Raw genomic sequence first — 16,525 nt, 5'->3', positions numbered from 1 at the left:
TGCCCCAGCAGTTGGTGGGGGATGTGGGACAGCTCCAGCCCAGCCACTTAATCAGCACTGAACTCGAAATTAAGTGTATTTATCTGGAGATGTGTCAGATGGTTGAATTGCTGCCAATGCTGGAGCTCCTGCCCTCTCAATACTTCAAACCCATCAGCATCCAAGGATTCAGTGAAACCCAGGAAAGCTAAGCCAGGAAAACATGATCCTTAGGAGGCATCAATGCAGCAAAAATGTAACCAGAGGCCTTATACTGCAAAATCATGTGGTTAAAGAAATCCAACGGGGTTCTTGCCATTCCTGCAAACAAGTATCTAATTAAAAAAAGATGCATTTACTGTGTAAACAAAGGATACAATTTAAATCCTGTTGATATGAGAAGTTCATAGCTCTGGAGAGATGGATGTTATTTAGATGAACTTCTATGGAAAACAACCAGTTAATAATTTAATTTCTGCTCTCAGACAAAAAGAAAATATGAACCAATCTTAAGACTGCAAAAATCCTGCATCTTCATGTTAATGTGTGATGGAAATGAACAATCCTTCCTTGAAAAGTGAGGCACAATATGTTTTATTACAGAAAAATCCTGGTTGCCTTGATTGCAATAAATGAAAGAAAAGTTTAAAATACTTCAAAAAAAAAAAAACCAGACTGAGGGAGACTTAAAGACCTTTATGTACAAATTTACAGTGTTCTATATTGCATATAAAATGTGTTTGTAGGGCATACAAATGAGAACGTGTTTTCATGTGAACACACCCAGAGCCTGATCAAAAGAAACGAGATCTCACAGAGGAAAAATTTAAACAAATAGCAATTTTCCTATCAAACAAATACAGATCTCTGAAGAAGCCTCTCATCATCATCAAGTATCAAAATGTTCAGACATTTTGAGATAAGGAATCTGAGGGAAACAAAGTACTGAAGAAAACACCTATTTTGGTGTCCAGGCTCAATCTATCATATGACCTGATCTGCAAAGATGCTGTTCTATACATTTAATTTAAAAAAAAAAAAGAAAGCCCTAACAAATGCAGAAAACTGTAATTTGATGATATGGGTGTTTGGCTTTCTGAGGAAAAACGTTATTATTTTATGGTATTTAATGGTGAATTAAATCTGTAGTGGACAAACCTCCTCAGCCAATAATTACAAGTAAGATCCCACTTGGGCTTGGATTTAGAATTTCCAGACATGTTGTCCTTTACCACACAGGCAGGATGAGGAACCTTAATTGCACCTCTAGAAAACTGCACGTTCCAGAAGTTTCACAGTGACAAACAAAAAAAGTGTAATAAGAAACCAAGTCTGGGAGCAGCTCAGGTGAGATGAGCAGGAGAAAACCACCACTGCTCTGGGGTGAGGCAACATTTGAACAGCTGCTCACTGGGATTCCCACAGACACTGTGCCCAGGGGCTGCTGTTGCTCAAGGGAAGAGAGGACACACCTTTATTTCGTGTTCTGGACAGGCTGACTCTCCGTTTGCTGCTGTCCATGCCTGGAGCTGCTCCCTGCTCTGCTCCTGCTGCCCCAGCCACCTCCACATCCTCAACTGCACTATCCTCACTCCTCTCACTCTGCATCACTCTGCAACTCGGGCTCCTGCCACCAGCCTGGCCTTTCTCAGTCACATTCAGTGTTTCTGAGGTGTCCATGGCAAAAGGTTCCTCAGCCACTGGGGGGTTTCCACCTTCCACCTGATTCCTGGCTGCCTGAGGGGCTGGGAGCAGGGCTTGGATTTCCTGTTCCTCTGGGTCTGCATCATCATCATAGAGCTCTGGGCTGAAGTAAATGCTCTCATCCTCCTCCTCCTCCTCTGCACACACATTGGGGGTGGAGAGCTCAGCCTTCCCTCCTGCAGTGGGACACTCTCTGCAGGGCTCAGCTGGAAGCTGGAGCTCTTCAGCAACTGGAGCCTCGGTATTTTTAATTGAAAAATGAGTTGTTCCCAAACATGATTCTGGTCCCCTTGGTTTATGTTCTGCAGTTAACGATGATTGGCATTGATTTAAACTATCACTAAGTTCCCTGGGCCCATTCACACCCTCTTGTCTGCCATTAGCTGGGGCCCTGCAGCTCTTGGCCACAGGCAGAGGTGTTGAAGTCAGTGGTTTAAAGCAGCAATTCTCCTTCACAATGTCACCATTAGTCCAACCATTCGTGTTTAATGTCCCTGGTTTAGTTGTTGGCACTTTGGGTGTGGAGTCCATCCGTTTTCTTCTTTGTTTCACGTGGTGAGAATGACTCTCTACACCAACTTTCTGGCCACCTGTGAAAAATCACAAAACATAAATTCATTGTATTTGGTTTTCCCCCCTCATTTACAGCATGTTTAGCACATTACCACCGTTTTATCAGGTTTGCAGTCATTTTACAGCACTCATTAAGAACAATACAAAGAAAAGCCCAGATATTCCAACTCTCTTTGCACATGAATTGCCTGAATTAAATCAACAGATTAACTGGTGTATTTAAAGATAGAGCATGATTGAATTGGAAATTTGTAACTTTTATTATTGTACTCTTATCTTACTCACATCTTTCTTGCCTGAAATGAAGTCATAAGCTTCCCTAAAATTTAGGAATGGATAAATATTTAGATGTAAAGGTGGTACTGAAGGAGATCCCATGAAAGGTGTCTCACAGCAATGTCTAAACAACAGATGTAGGTTGAACCAGGGCACTCATCTTACTATTATGTTAATCTTGGCCTTTCAAATTCTAAATGATTTTCATCGTTTTCAATGGAAAAAGAAATTCAAGTGAAAACATTTTTGATTGTGCTATAAACTTATCAAACATCATCAATTGTTTTCAGATGGAATAACAATTTCAGCCTGGAGCACAGCTCATAGACAGTTGTGAATAACTATCATTTTCCACCAGAGTAATTTTAAAAAACATTTTCCACCATTCTGTAAGTTTAAAAACCATTTGTTTCTTCCAAAAGAGATGCAACTTCACACTCAAAATTGCTGAGGAAGGTTTTTCCTACTCTGTTTCCCTGCTGCCACGACGTTACTTGGCCGATTTGAGAAATTCCCTTGGGAAGCCAAATTTTGCTCCTGGTTTTTGGCAGGAACGTCTGGTGACAGGTGAGCAGCTGCCTCTGGTTGAGAGCCTTGTGCCAGGTCCTTGGAATCCGGAGGGATGTGGAGACAGTCCCTGCTGTTCTGGGAGGAACAGGCACCACTTCTGTTCCTGGCAGCGAAGGCCTGCAGGGATTCCAGGGCGCTGCCAAAGCTGCCGTGGTGCTGGATCTGCTGCCGAATCCACTTGGACAACCCTAAGGGAAAAAGAGGTGTCACTGCAAAATGACATCATCCACACCCAGGATTTCCCATCAGTAAACAGCATCCTAATATTGCAAATATTTCTATGTATAGTCAGATTCACAAAGATGCCAAGAAGCTGCTCATGAAAGTACAAGAATTCATTTAATAATCGTAATAATTTATTTAATCCATGGTACTATTTTCATGAGTAATACTAACTATACCCTTCTTTTCCTTTATCTTTTTCACCAGTCTTTTTTCAGGTTCAAACTGCACTGCATAAACATCACTACATTTCTTTTATGCCTCAGTGTTCATTTTAAATATTTAAAAGCAACTTCCACAGAAGTACAGGTATTTATTACCATATTAACAGGGTCTGATAAAAACTGGAACATAATGAAGCTTTTCACAGCTTTGCTTCAGATTAAGTAGCAGTAACTCAGATATTCAGAATCACTGCCCAACAGCTACAAGAGAACACAACACATTTCTAGAGCTACAATATACATGCTCCTATCAGAATAATATTTAAAATGCTCAAATACCAGATTTCCAGAGCATAAAAGCTGTTTAGATGATGTAGGAACACACAAGGGTGAAGCAAAAACTGACTTCGTTGAGTTTAGAAAGTGGTTTTGAAATCATTTAAATATTCTTTGATTATCAGTTGAAAAGGGAAAAATAACAACAGAGAATTCAATTCCTGTGTGAAGTTTTACATTTTAGAGAAAGGGATTTTATGAAGCTTTGATTATTTGTGTTACTATATGAATTACTTTCGTTTACTTAAATAATTTAAACGTCCTTTTAGTACAAACAGACCCTTCAGAGCAGTTGGACTCAACTGCAGCAGCTGAGCTCCACCTGCTGACAACACCCAGCACGGGCTGGACACCTCACTGCCCATCTCAGCCAAACGGGCAGGAACAGAGAGAAAAACCACAGTCCTGAGCAGATTCTTCTCTAATTTTTATCTCTTTGTTGAGGGAGTGTTCGTGACCTGTTTTATTTCATCTGCCTTTGTTTCTACCCAGGATAAAAGTACAAACAGAAAAGACTTGAATATCGAGGTGGTTCAGTTTGTGTTCAGTGGATGTATTTTGTTATGACTTTTCCTCCTCACCTGTATTTGTGTGACATATTTCTGTCATTCTGAGTTTTCACTATCTCTGATAACCCTGGGAACTTCCCCAGGAGGATTTTTGCAGCTTACCAGTGATGTATTTATTGGGGTTATTCCTGAACCGGTCGTCAACCAAAATCAGAGCCCCCCAGTCGTTCCTGTGCCTTATACACCTGAGAGGGGGCAACCAGAAGGGGATACATGGAATTAAAATCACATACATTCTTAACTGGGCAGTGTAAATACTGAAAAAAAAATAAATGTAAAACTGTAAAAGAAAAAAAAACAGACTGATAAAACTGTAAGTAGTTTTTTAAATAACTCCGTACTTTTGGTCTCTAAACCACAGGTTGTTCTTAACTCTTTAGTAAGGAAATGAATTATGCTACAGATCAAACACTGTTGAGTTCCTAATTCAGTTGTCAGAGACTGACAGAAATAGAAATAGTCACTTCTCATGTGTTGATATTATTTTTAACGTTATTTGGATTTCTGTGCTGTCTGCCAATAAAAAAGGATTAAAGAACAGCAGTAACATAAATGAAATATGGCAAGGAATCTGCCAGGAACAGTTCAGGGTTACTGTCCCCAGGGTATAAGAAGGTTCATGTACCTTTTTTTGAGGATGATATTTACAAATGTACATAAAAGCACAAGAGTCTCAGAATCAGGGCTTCAAACTGGAGTGACAGGGTGGGTCTCCAAGAAAGAATTATTTATCCTGGAATCTCTCAGTGACAGGAAAAGCTACCACAACAAATCATTAAGAAACAGATTTCTTCCACTGGTTCTGCTCACTTCCATCCCGGTGGCATCTCTGCAGGAAGAAGCTTTCTTGTCTACTGGAGAACTTAATCTTAACTTTGTGTAATTTTCTGCTTTTATCAAAGTACTCCTCACACACTGTCATCCTTCACCAGAGCTCAGGTTACAAGAGCTCAGTCTGAGGGTTTTATACACAATTTAGACATTCCTGTCAGCATGGAGGTCTATTTTCTCCACTTAAGTTTAAACCAGCAGAATTTCATTCAAATGCAAAATTAAACAATAAGCAATTTTCACTAAATCTAGATTATAGTTAAAGTTCATTTCACAGTGACACAAATTCAGCTTAATTTCTCCTTAGATTTTTCTGGGCAAATTTTAACCAATGCTCTTACATTCCAAAGAGGAATCTAAGAAATCAGACCTGTAACAACAAGAATCTACAATATTTTACTAATGTTCCTATTTCTCTCAGTTTTCTTCCTGAGCCTTCATTTATGTCATCACATTTGCATTAGGTCTGATTCAAATGAGAAGAATCTTCCAGCTGATGTTTCTCATCTATAAATCTGTGTTTCTACCTCTATATACCCCTGACAGATGCGTGGCATCTGTGACAGACAGGGATGACAGTGATAATCTTTATTTATGTGATAAATTTCGTTGGAGAAGGATGAATTAATTCTCCCCTGTTAATAAAATTTGGGGGAATTTTTTTTCAGCATCAGGAATGGAAGCTGTACCACTTCTTCTAAATCTGGAAAGAGATCAGTGAGCACAATAATTGAATTGACCTTTTGCAAAGGTCTGAAAATCCCCACTGCTATTTCTCCCTTTCAAAAATACTTGTAGGCTGAATATCAAACAACTGTTCTGAGCCCACTGAGAGTGTGAACAATTAGTGCATTTGGAAAAGCCCTGAGAATTTTCATTTGGTTTATAAGCTCAGAACTATTTGTCTCTGCTAAGGCTTTCCCTTCTGTCTCTCTGCACTACAAGCAATAAAACCTGCAACCAAACTGAAGAGGGTTCAGTGTAAAACAAAACCTCTGAATTATAACAACACTCAAATGCACAACAGGCTGAAAACCAGAGAGTTGTCAAGCACTGATGGAGGTTGAATTTCTGCAAGGTGAGGGAATTAATTAAAGGGAGGAATCAATCCTTAAAGATTTCACAAAATTCTACAAATACATATTTTTAATTTTGTTCCATTTCTCTCACCTTCCCAGGGCTTGATTGAGAGCTCTATAAGCTTGAATTTCATACCACTGACTCCCTGATAAAAGGCCTCTTGTACTTTTGTGCTGGTCATTGTACTTCCTCTTTAATTCAACCTAAAAGAGAAGTCGTAAAATATTTGGTTTATTAATCATGATGAAAATGAAATATTCCAAAAGGGTCAAACAAGCAAATTAAATAAATTGATTAAATAAGAGAATATATAAAGTGTGTTTCAGTATTTCAACTCAATATTTTTGCCTCCTAACCAATTATGGTTTGTACCCTTCTAAAATGATTCTTAAATGATCTGTAACAATAATTTCAATCTGATGACACAAGCACCACACATTTCCCTAAATCCCTGCTCCAGCAGGAGAAGGATAAGCTGTTCCCACAGGCAAACCCTCCCCAGGTACAGGGAGATGGAGTCCAGAGCCCAGTTTGGGGGGCTCAGCTGAGAGGAAATGACCCCCCAGAGATCCCGACCCTTCCCTTGATCCCAAATCCCGAGCTGTTGCTGGCACCAGGCCACGCTTTTCCCAAGTGAGGATGAAGCAAATACAACTTTTCTTCTCCCACAGAAGCTAAGAAAGAGCTTTAGGGACAGAGTGGCTTCTCCCAAGTACCAGAAGTCACCAACAGCAACCCTAATTCCCAGCTTGGCATCACCCTCTGGCTTTGGGAACTTTTCCCTGGCCCAGGGTGACCCAAGGCTGGCAGGGCACGGGCAGTGGGAGGAGGGAAGAACATGCTCCCCTTTTTAAAAACACTCTATTCCTCCTGCTTCAAAAGCAGATCTGGAATCAACTGCAAAAGAAATCCCCCTGCCAATCCCATGGATAACAACACAAATGATGCCTGCTCTGAATTTGAACAATTTGAACATTATACACTGTTCCAACAAATACCAGAAGGATGTATTATTATTTTATTATTATTCAGAGAGGGAGGCTGAATTTTTTTTTAAAAAACCCAAACCCATAAAACTACACCAAAAAGGGTCTTTCTGTTGCTCTTTTGTACAGTATTAACCTTTCTAAACTGACAAGTGAAAGGACACGCTTCAGGAGAGAAACCAGCAGACTTCTAACCTCTTCTGACAGGTAACTTTCAACTTGCATTTGGATAAGAAATTTTATTTTATGTACTTATGCCCTTTAAATTGCCTGTCAAATTTACAAATTCAATCTTTGCAGCCAGAAAGCAAATTCAGTTTGATTTCACAGATTGAATATTTGTTCCAGTCACTCAGGATTTATTGACTGGCATGTGAGGCTTCCTTTGGAATTTTCCAAACAGAATATGGTTTCTTCTGAACGGTTTGTGAACATTAAAACCAGTCCTTGAAAAGGAATTTGGGGTTATCTGTGCACTTCTACAAATGGAAGTACTACAGAGAAATCAAAGGGAACCTTTCACCATTGGGAAAATTCACTCAAGGCTTTAAAACATAAGCAGTGACAATATACTCCCACTGGGGAGCATCAGCTGAGAAACAGCAGCAAAACCATAAATGTTACAGACTAAGGGTTGGGTTTGTTTGTTTGTTTGTTTTAAGGCCTGGAAAGGTATTTTGAGGCAGTTTCTGTTATGATTCAAAAGAATTTTCAAGTGTACTTTTCAATCATAATTAGCAATATAATTTTTTGTCTTCTACTCCTGGGAAGTTTTAGAACAGAAATTCTTCGGAAGAGGAAACTGTTACCAGGAAGAACAAATGGAACAAATGGAACACATGTAGCTTTACCAGTCTCTTCCTTTGCTAGAAGACTGTTCAAAACAGTGTTAAGAATTTTTAGTCCTGTGTCTTAAGCTGAAAAAATTATGGTATTTTTAATTACGTGCATGAAGGAAGAGGAGAATGCAAAGCAGTCAGGTCATCTCAATAAAACATATGACTTTTCCATCCTTCTAATACACATCACTCAGGTAATCTCAATAAAATATATGACTTTTCCATCCTTCTAATGCACATCAGCATTCTGCAAGTGTTGCTTGCTTGTTCTGCACATCAACCATTCTCAAGTGGCACAAAACCCCACACGAGTGTGTGGGAAACTTCTCCTTCCCCTTTGAATTGCAGGAGGAAGGGTTAACAGCAAATAACCAGGGGGTTTGCTCACTGCCATGATCCTGTCCCAGGGGGAGATGCCAAGTTCCATGGCTGGGAGTTGGGTTTGCATGGGGAGGCTGCAGAAGGTAAAAGGCCAGTGCACGTCACCCTAATGCAATCGGAGCCCAGTGCATTGTATAACTGCTGCCTGCCCAGCCATCACATCCAACATGACATGGGACATATGGGAAAAAGCCAGGCTCTCCTGCCAGCAAATAGCCTGGCTGTGCAGGAAACCACAGCCTAGAAGGGATTAGTTAAAATGTCAAAAGACAGCCTTTCACTTTTACCTGATCATCCTTAAAAACACACTGGCGGCTGAGGGGCAGGATTGGCAGACAAAGAGCTGCAGCACCAGGCCCCTGGCAAGCTCTGCCATCCTGTAGCTGTCACCCAGATTAGGCTTTGATCTGTCTGGGAGGTCATGGGCACATCCACATTAACTCCAGTCTCCCAACATTATACCTGCTAACTGCTCCTTCTCTTAATGCTTAATTACCTCTGCATCTTCCACCGGGGAGCATCAGCTGAGAAACAGCAGCACAACCATAAATGCCACGGACTAAGGGGTTGTTTTGTTTTTTTTTTAAGGCTTGGAAAGGTATTTTGAGGCAGTTTCTTTTATGATTCAGAAGAATTTTCAAGTGTGCTTTTCAATCATAATTAGCAATATATTTTTTTTCTCCAGTGACAACAACAACATCAAACAACATTTGTTATATCTGATTTTAAGTGGTTGAAAAACCACCAAAAGAAGTTGAGTAGAGTAACATCCCTTCACATGAAGAAACTCAGATTTATTCAGGATTTAAGTGACATATAAATACATAAATGGATTTAAGTGATATATAAATACAGAAATGGATTTATACTGTGTTGACCATGGCACAAAGCTCAGGTTAACTCAAAAACCAGAGCTTGTCTTTGGGCCCCAAAATAACCTGCAAATTCAGACACAGAACCTGCAGCCTCTGTTGCCTTTTTCACAACACACCAGGCTGACCCAGATTTATTCACAATTAACAAACACGTGGCTGTATTTAACAGCAAGGTCTACAAATATCAATCTATTATGGATTAATTGTTTCTACAGAAAAAAATCATCAGAAGCTTGTAAACTGATTTATCAGTGCCAGGATCGCAGGATGAAGGTTGAACAGGCTAAGCCATAGGATAATTTGGTTTTTATTTAGAGCAGTTTAAATCAGCAAAATAAACTGTGTTTGGTCTAATTTCATCTGGCAATGTTTTGAGATTTTTTTTCAATGCATTACTTTACTTAACCAAACCCAGCCATACTTTGCTTTTTAAAAACAAACAGTAGTAGCAGTTCAGAATGTTTTTGTTTAACAAGTCAGGTCTGTTCTTTGACAGGGGATTGCCTCAAAAACATCTTCAACTGCCTCCTGTTTGCTCTGGTAGATTAAAAATGAAGAGCAGTTTGCAACCTGTGGATTACAAACCAGATTAGCCAGGAGTCTAAAGACAGAAATTCATGGATCTAAAGGCATTAATGGGAGGAGTTACACTGGACTCAGCTAAACCTGCCCTTCTCTGTCCAGCAGCACTTGCAGTGTTGTGCCAGCCCAGCTTAAAGGAGGAGACAAGCCCTGGAAAAGGCAACTAAAGCTGGACCTAAAGGTGGGACCTCACCACACGTGTACAAACCATGCCCTGCTCACCAGCACTCCCCTCCATGGAAATAAAACTCAGAAAAGGGATAGAAGTGTTCCCTGGCATTCCACTCACTTGTTTCTCTGGTTTTATGGGAGGAAAAGCAGTAATGAAAACAAAGAGCACTGCTCACATCATCCAAAAAAATTTTTAAAGGACACGTTCATGTTTAACATCTACTAATTCCCCACGTCTGAAAAACAAGCAGGCAGAAAAAACACCAGGTGGTCACTCCCCACTTCCACCCCCCCAAAAAAAGACATAAAAATGTTTTTTAAGCAAATCTCCCGCCCCAAAAACCTCATGTGTCCACTTAGAGTCTCCCTTCCACCTGAAACAGCAATAATTAGAATTCTCCAGGAACACACTTGCCATCTACTTTCCTCCTGACCAGTGCCAAGGAACCATAAAAGTCTGTAAGTGCAGGAAAGTTAAAGACATGAAAACTCACTTCTTTTCTTTCACATCTGAAAATTCTCAAGTAGAAGCAGCATTAAACAGGGCAGTATTTAACTTTCCCCAGCTGACTTCAAAAGCAGGAACAACTGGGAGATTTAAGGCAAATAATGCAAATGTAAAGGCCTGGGTGAGTCCCAGAACAGGCTTCAAACATCCTCACCCTTCAGCAGAGCCACTCAAAGCTGTCTCTGAACACAATGTCTCAATTTACCAGCCCAGAGGAGAAAGATATTATGGCAGGATTTTATCTTTAAAAGCTCCAAGTGCACTGTTAATACATAAACAATATGAAATAAGAAAGGTTTATTAGCTATATTCTACCAAACTAGATTCTGTATATTACTATAATTTATTAAGGCCATTCTAACCACCTCCTATACCTAAATATGGTCACTAGACAAATATAACACACTTATTTTTACATATAAATGCAGCATTTCCTTAAAAAGCAACAACAAAACCCCCAAACTGTGAATGAGACACGATCAATACTTTGCACTGCTCAATTATCAACAAGATGTTCTGATACACAGAAATAGTTCAGGTGACCCTTTCTGCCTGAAAATTTCCATGTGCACTTAAAAAATTTGCCTTCCTCAGATAACACTGAATAAAATAAGGAAACATCATCTCTGCAGATCTGGATTATCTTGTTATATCTTACAGACTGTTGCATGTAAACAGGGGCTGTGGAATGATACTGGGCATCAGTGCAAGGGGAATGAAGATATAATCAAACTAGAAGAAGTTACTGAAAGAAATAAAAAAAAGTCACAAAAGTGGCAAATCAGAAATTATATATATGGGAAAATGCTGCTGGCTTGTTTGCCCATAACCCAAAAGGTTAAATATGAGCTGTGACCCCAAAAAAGCAAAGCCAAACAACCCAAGAGACACGTCCTGGGGCAGCAGAGCAGCACCTTTGCTCTGTGCAGAGCTCTGTCCCTGAGGGATTGAATGACCAAGTGCTGCTCCAGGATTCTCACTCCCAATCCCAGTGCTGGAGAGCTGGGAAGCTCACGGGATGCTGGAGCAGTGAGCACTCCCAGGATTGTCAGCTCCAGCACTGGCACCTCCCAGGCACAGGTTCTGTGGGATGACAACCCTCACAGCACATCCAGCCCGGGCCCCAGCACTCTGCTCGGCCTTGTAGGGACCACCAACAAATCCAACACAACCAAAACTCTGCTCCAAAGGGAGAATTCCATCCATCTGCAGTGGAGCAGAAGTGAAAAATATCCAGCAGGTTCCCTCAAGGTCCAACCCAGGCCCTGCTGCTGCGGAGGGGCCGCGGGAGTGTCGGATCCCCACGGCAGGAGCTTCACCTGGACAGCTCTGCACAGGCTCTGACAGCAAGGGAGAGACTGAAAGGTCACCCCCTGCTTGCCAAGGACAAGAGAAACACGGGAAAATCCCCTGGGAATGTTCTGATGGAGCGGGAAGGTGAATTAGGAACCGCGACGGGGGCAGTTCTGATTTGCTGGGTTGGTTCTCCAAAGGCTTCACTGCTGGGTGTGCTCAGGGCTGATCTGGGTGAGCTGTGCCAAGGCACTGACACCCCAAATGCCACCCCCTGCTCTGCCACGTCACCTGAGCTCACAGGGTCCTGCTGGATTCCACAGGATTTTCCAGCTGCTCCCACAAATCCATTTGTTCCTTAATTAACACAATTTCTGTTGGATGTAAGAAGCGTGGGGATGGCTTTGAGTTTTTACAATCATTCTTATTTGTAGAGGAGAGGGAAATGTATTTGTTCATCATTTTTTTACACGGGACTGGAATGAAGAAGAAAGTAGAAGTCTTCTATCTCTAAAAATATTCTTAACTTCACAGGGTATTTTCAAACTGAACTAAAGATAAACACAACAATGCCCTGCCCATTAAATGCCATTTTCTCTACCAGTTTGCCCATATTTTTTTATTAAGAAGTGAAAATATGTTTTTAAGTGATGCAAAGCTAAGATGAAATTAATACAGTGCAAAGGTTGTTTCTCAACTCTGGCTAAGCATCTCAGATAACAATAATTTTCTTAGAAATCTGTTTTTTCCTAGAATATAGTAAACAGGAAATTAATCATTTCAGCAACCACTTATTTAGCACATGATTCTTTCTCCTTTCAATGGGAAAAAAAAAAAAGCACATAGGTTTAAATCTGCCACAAGGACTAGAAATTAAGTTCAATATTTGGCAAAATGCCATTATTCTGAAATGATAGAAATACCTCAACTTGTCGAGCCCTGGAGAAAGGAGGAGGAAATTTCAGTCAGAGCTGCAAAATGTTTATATCATCAGGTTACACTGAACCCTGAAAACTGTAATTGAAGTGATGTGTTCCCTCCTGTTGCTGGAAACAATAAAGCAAATATTCCCCCTGGAGCAGCCATGGGAAATCCTCCTCATGATGCAAACTGAGCACTGTCACTGCACTCAGCAAGTTTCTTTTCCTTGCACATCTACTGATGTCAAAGAGTTTTGACTCTTTTGCACTTCCCTCTGTATTTTGGGAAGGTTGCCCTGGCTGTTCCATGATTAACACACTCTCCTGCACCAGGATCAAAAGCATGTGGAGAGGTGGAAGTGCAGAAAAGCTCCCTGGGAAAGGGAGCTCAGAGCCTGCACTGCAGAGCTGCCCATTATCCACATTTCCCAGCGAGTTCTTGGCTTTCAGCTCCCCAAGGTAAGAACAGTAAATCATGACTTGAACTAAACAAGTCACACTTGGCTCCAAAATCAGATTTTCCTACCTCCAGTTTCAGGTCCCAGAGGTGGGCAGAGGAAATCCTGGTCACAGCCAAAGAAGTCTTTTTTGGCTCAGAAATAAATTTTCCTGCTTTCCTCGAGCCAAACCCTACCATTGAGAGCACCAGAGCTTCAAGCAATACTTGAACATTTCTTTTATATTATTTTGCTTTAGCAACCTGATTCTCCAGCAATATGAAACTGTTTTAATAACACAGAATTAGGGTTTTTGGCCTCTTTCTTACATCAGTTTTGTTTATTGTCAAGTACAGTTCTGAGCCTTAATCATTTCTTTCTCCCCAACACTGACAAAGTGCTTTAGACTCTTCTTTTTGTGAAAATCTAATGCCTGAAATGCTGAAGTGAAATTAAATTATTCTCTTTAAAGCCTCTACAGAAAATACTGAGAGTTATAAAAGCCTATAGATCCTTAAAGAATCCATTTAATCCCAGGGCTTGTGGCACATATTTAGCACAAACATATGGAAAGAAACTAAATTTGGATATTATACATCACACTTGACAATGAGTTTCTTGCCCAAGACTGATGTCTGGATCCAAAATGCAACACTTTAAAATCCATAACCCAAGTTAATTAACAGTATGTCAGCATCAGATAACATGTCTGTGGGATTACACATCTCTTTCTGCCACGTTATTTATGGTCTCTAATATTACAGTTCACTGGTATTCAGTCAAGTTACAAACCATAAAACATATTTAGAAAGCAGGTTGATCACAGACAAGTCACATTAGTGGAGATGAGCCAACATCAAACTGCCAACATAAAATATTGGTCTCCAAAGGTCCCATTCTCCAACCCCTTCTGGTTGTGCACAGTCCTACAAGTATTAAAGGGATTACTCACACAAGTCAGAGCTCTGGGCAGAGTAAAGGGTTATGGAATTGAGGCTTAAGAGGACTTTTGCTAACCCAAAAAGCAGACATTCAAGTGTTTCTTCATGTAGAAGCTGAGTAATTTTAATGATTTAAACCAATCCCAGAAGTATCTAATTCCTGCATATTCCAAAGGAATTGTTAATCACTTGCATTTCCTATTTTTAAAGGGATGTCATTATAAATCACCTTATCAGGTTCCTCTTTGGTCCCTCTCCTGAGCACCTCTTGCTGTGGGGGAGCAACACCTGGACCTGTGTTCACAGTTCTGGGACAGTCCAACCTGGCCTGGGGCACTGGGGTTTGAACCTGATGCCTGTTGAAAACCCAAGGCCCTCCCAAACCATTCCAGAGCTCAGCCAGTTTTCTGGTGAGCAGACAAAATCTAAAGAAACACCAACCAACTACCTCATAACAGCAAATGCTGTTGCAATTCTATAAACTTCCACTGTTTCATTTGGGAAATTCGACTCCTTTCTGAGCTGAAAAGATGTTTAATCTTCCAAATTCCTTTTGTATCTATGCTCCTGTTTCTACAAAACTACTAATTCATCTTATTCAGTGGATAGGTGAATCTCATTCCTTCACTCCATCCTTCATGCAACTCAGCTGGGAAAAGAAATGTGCATTAATCCAGAATTTTTGGGGGTATCTGATAAACCCAAAGCCTCAACTAAAAAAAAACACTGTTCAATTTAAAGACACATTTCCAATAAAAACTATTTCCCTGAGCATTCTGCTAAAGGAGCAGCAAATGTGATGCTGAGAGCCCAGTGCCTGCCCTTCTCTCATCCAGAATTGATCACTGCAGGGCTTTGTGCACTCCCAGCTCTAAATGCACACACTCAAACCTTCAGTGCTTGCAATTTGGCAGTGACTCCTTCTATACCTACTGAAAAATTCAGAGGTTTTCTTCAGTCTAATTAAAACCAACAATTCAACACAACACTGATTTTTAAAATGCAGTTACCAGAAATGGGCTGTACTGCCTGTGATTCTGTTCTATGAAATATTTGGTTGAACTCAAGGTAAAATCAAACACAGCATTTTGATCTTAAGGAACATAATCCACTGTGAAGATAATTCACCCTTGGCATATTCTTTTCAAACTAATTTTGTATCATCTAGAAACCAAAAGCACTGACTTTCAGGAAATCATTTGGAATTAATTGTAAAGTTTCAGCCATGCTACAGACCAAGGATTTCTAAAATATGCCAGCATATGCTCCTAAAACACAGGAATTTCTAATTCTAGAAAGAGTGCTGAGTATTCTTTGAATGTCAGTGTTTTTATACCACAGCTCAGTGTATTATATTTTAGCAAGACAAAAACTGTTGTGGCTGAGTAAGTGCTCCAAGGAATTATGCAAACACTGGAAGGGTGTTGCACTGGGCAGCCACCACTAACACAACCCTACTGCTCCTCATAGGATGTGGGTTTTTCCCAGCAAGGCTGGAATTAGGCACCACTGCAGACAACAAAGAGCCCTTTGGTTGTTCCCTTAAGCTCAGAACACATCTCTCAAACCAAAGCTGAGGCTGTTTGGGCTTTCAAGTGCAAACCTATGATTTTCTTGTTTGATTTGGCACCACTCATAACCAGAATCCAGCTGCTCCTGGTATTTATTTATTCTGTGATACTTCACTTTGTTTCTTGGCTTCACAAAATAGTCCCCAAAAGCTCAGGAAGGAACAGGAGCTGGAGCAGTGACAGTGGCTGTGACCACCCCGTCAGCAGCTGGGTGACATGTGGCTTGCACAGACCACTGAAAAGCAGTGGTGTTGCAAACTAGCCAGTAATAAATGTTCTTTTTCAGTAAATACAAAGCCTAGAAAAACACTTTTCCATATTCCTTGGCTTTCTTTCCCTTTCTGAATGCCTGGCTTTGCCCATGAAGTGCCTACTCTAATGGAACATCATCTGTCCATCACCCTGTGGAGCCCAAAGGAAGGAAGTGTTGATGTTGGGCAATTACACAGCAGTGCAACAGGATGCTGCTTTCACCACCTACTGACAAATACAAACAGTCACAAATTTATTTCACTGGAGGCCTTTCAAAAATACTATTTTTAGAAGGCACTTACAAGTTTTTGCCTAAAGTTACACGAGGCTTGAATTTTCCAAACCGTACCGTCCTCAGCGTCCAGGAAGAGTTTATGTCCTGTCATAAATTCATGCCTCAAAACTGCAAGCTAATAAAGCTGCACAAGCTTGGAAAAGGTTTGCAATTCCCCTCTCTGTGTAAGT

The 16,525-nt window shown here is 40.6% G+C and overlaps 1 protein-coding gene across 1 annotated transcript in view; it reads right to left on the bottom strand.

The window, feature by feature from the left end:
* BRIP1 (BRCA1 interacting protein C-terminal helicase 1) overlaps positions 1-16,525 on the bottom strand; it is a 96,364-nt gene that overhangs the window by 45,068 nt on the left and 34,771 nt on the right. Inside the window, exons 18-21 of the mRNA XM_018076825.3 lie at positions 6,395-6,507; positions 4,496-4,578; positions 3,000-3,290; positions 1,452-2,273 (exon numbers count right to left, since the gene is read on the bottom strand). Coding sequence (XP_017932314.2) covers positions 1,452-2,273; positions 3,000-3,290; positions 4,496-4,578; positions 6,395-6,507 — 1,309 coding nt within the window. The remainder of the gene's footprint in view (positions 1-1,451; positions 2,274-2,999; positions 3,291-4,495; positions 4,579-6,394; positions 6,508-16,525) is intronic.

The sequence above is a fragment of the Manacus vitellinus genome, unplaced genomic scaffold (genome assembly GCF_001715985.3).
Source record: "Manacus vitellinus isolate BGI_N305 unplaced genomic scaffold, ASM171598v3 scaffold_32_pilon, whole genome shotgun sequence".
Taxonomy (NCBI): Eukaryota; Metazoa; Chordata; class Aves; order Passeriformes; family Pipridae; genus Manacus; species Manacus vitellinus.
Note: the sequence above shows the minus strand (reverse complement) of the source record. Positions and strands in the feature narration are given on the sequence as shown.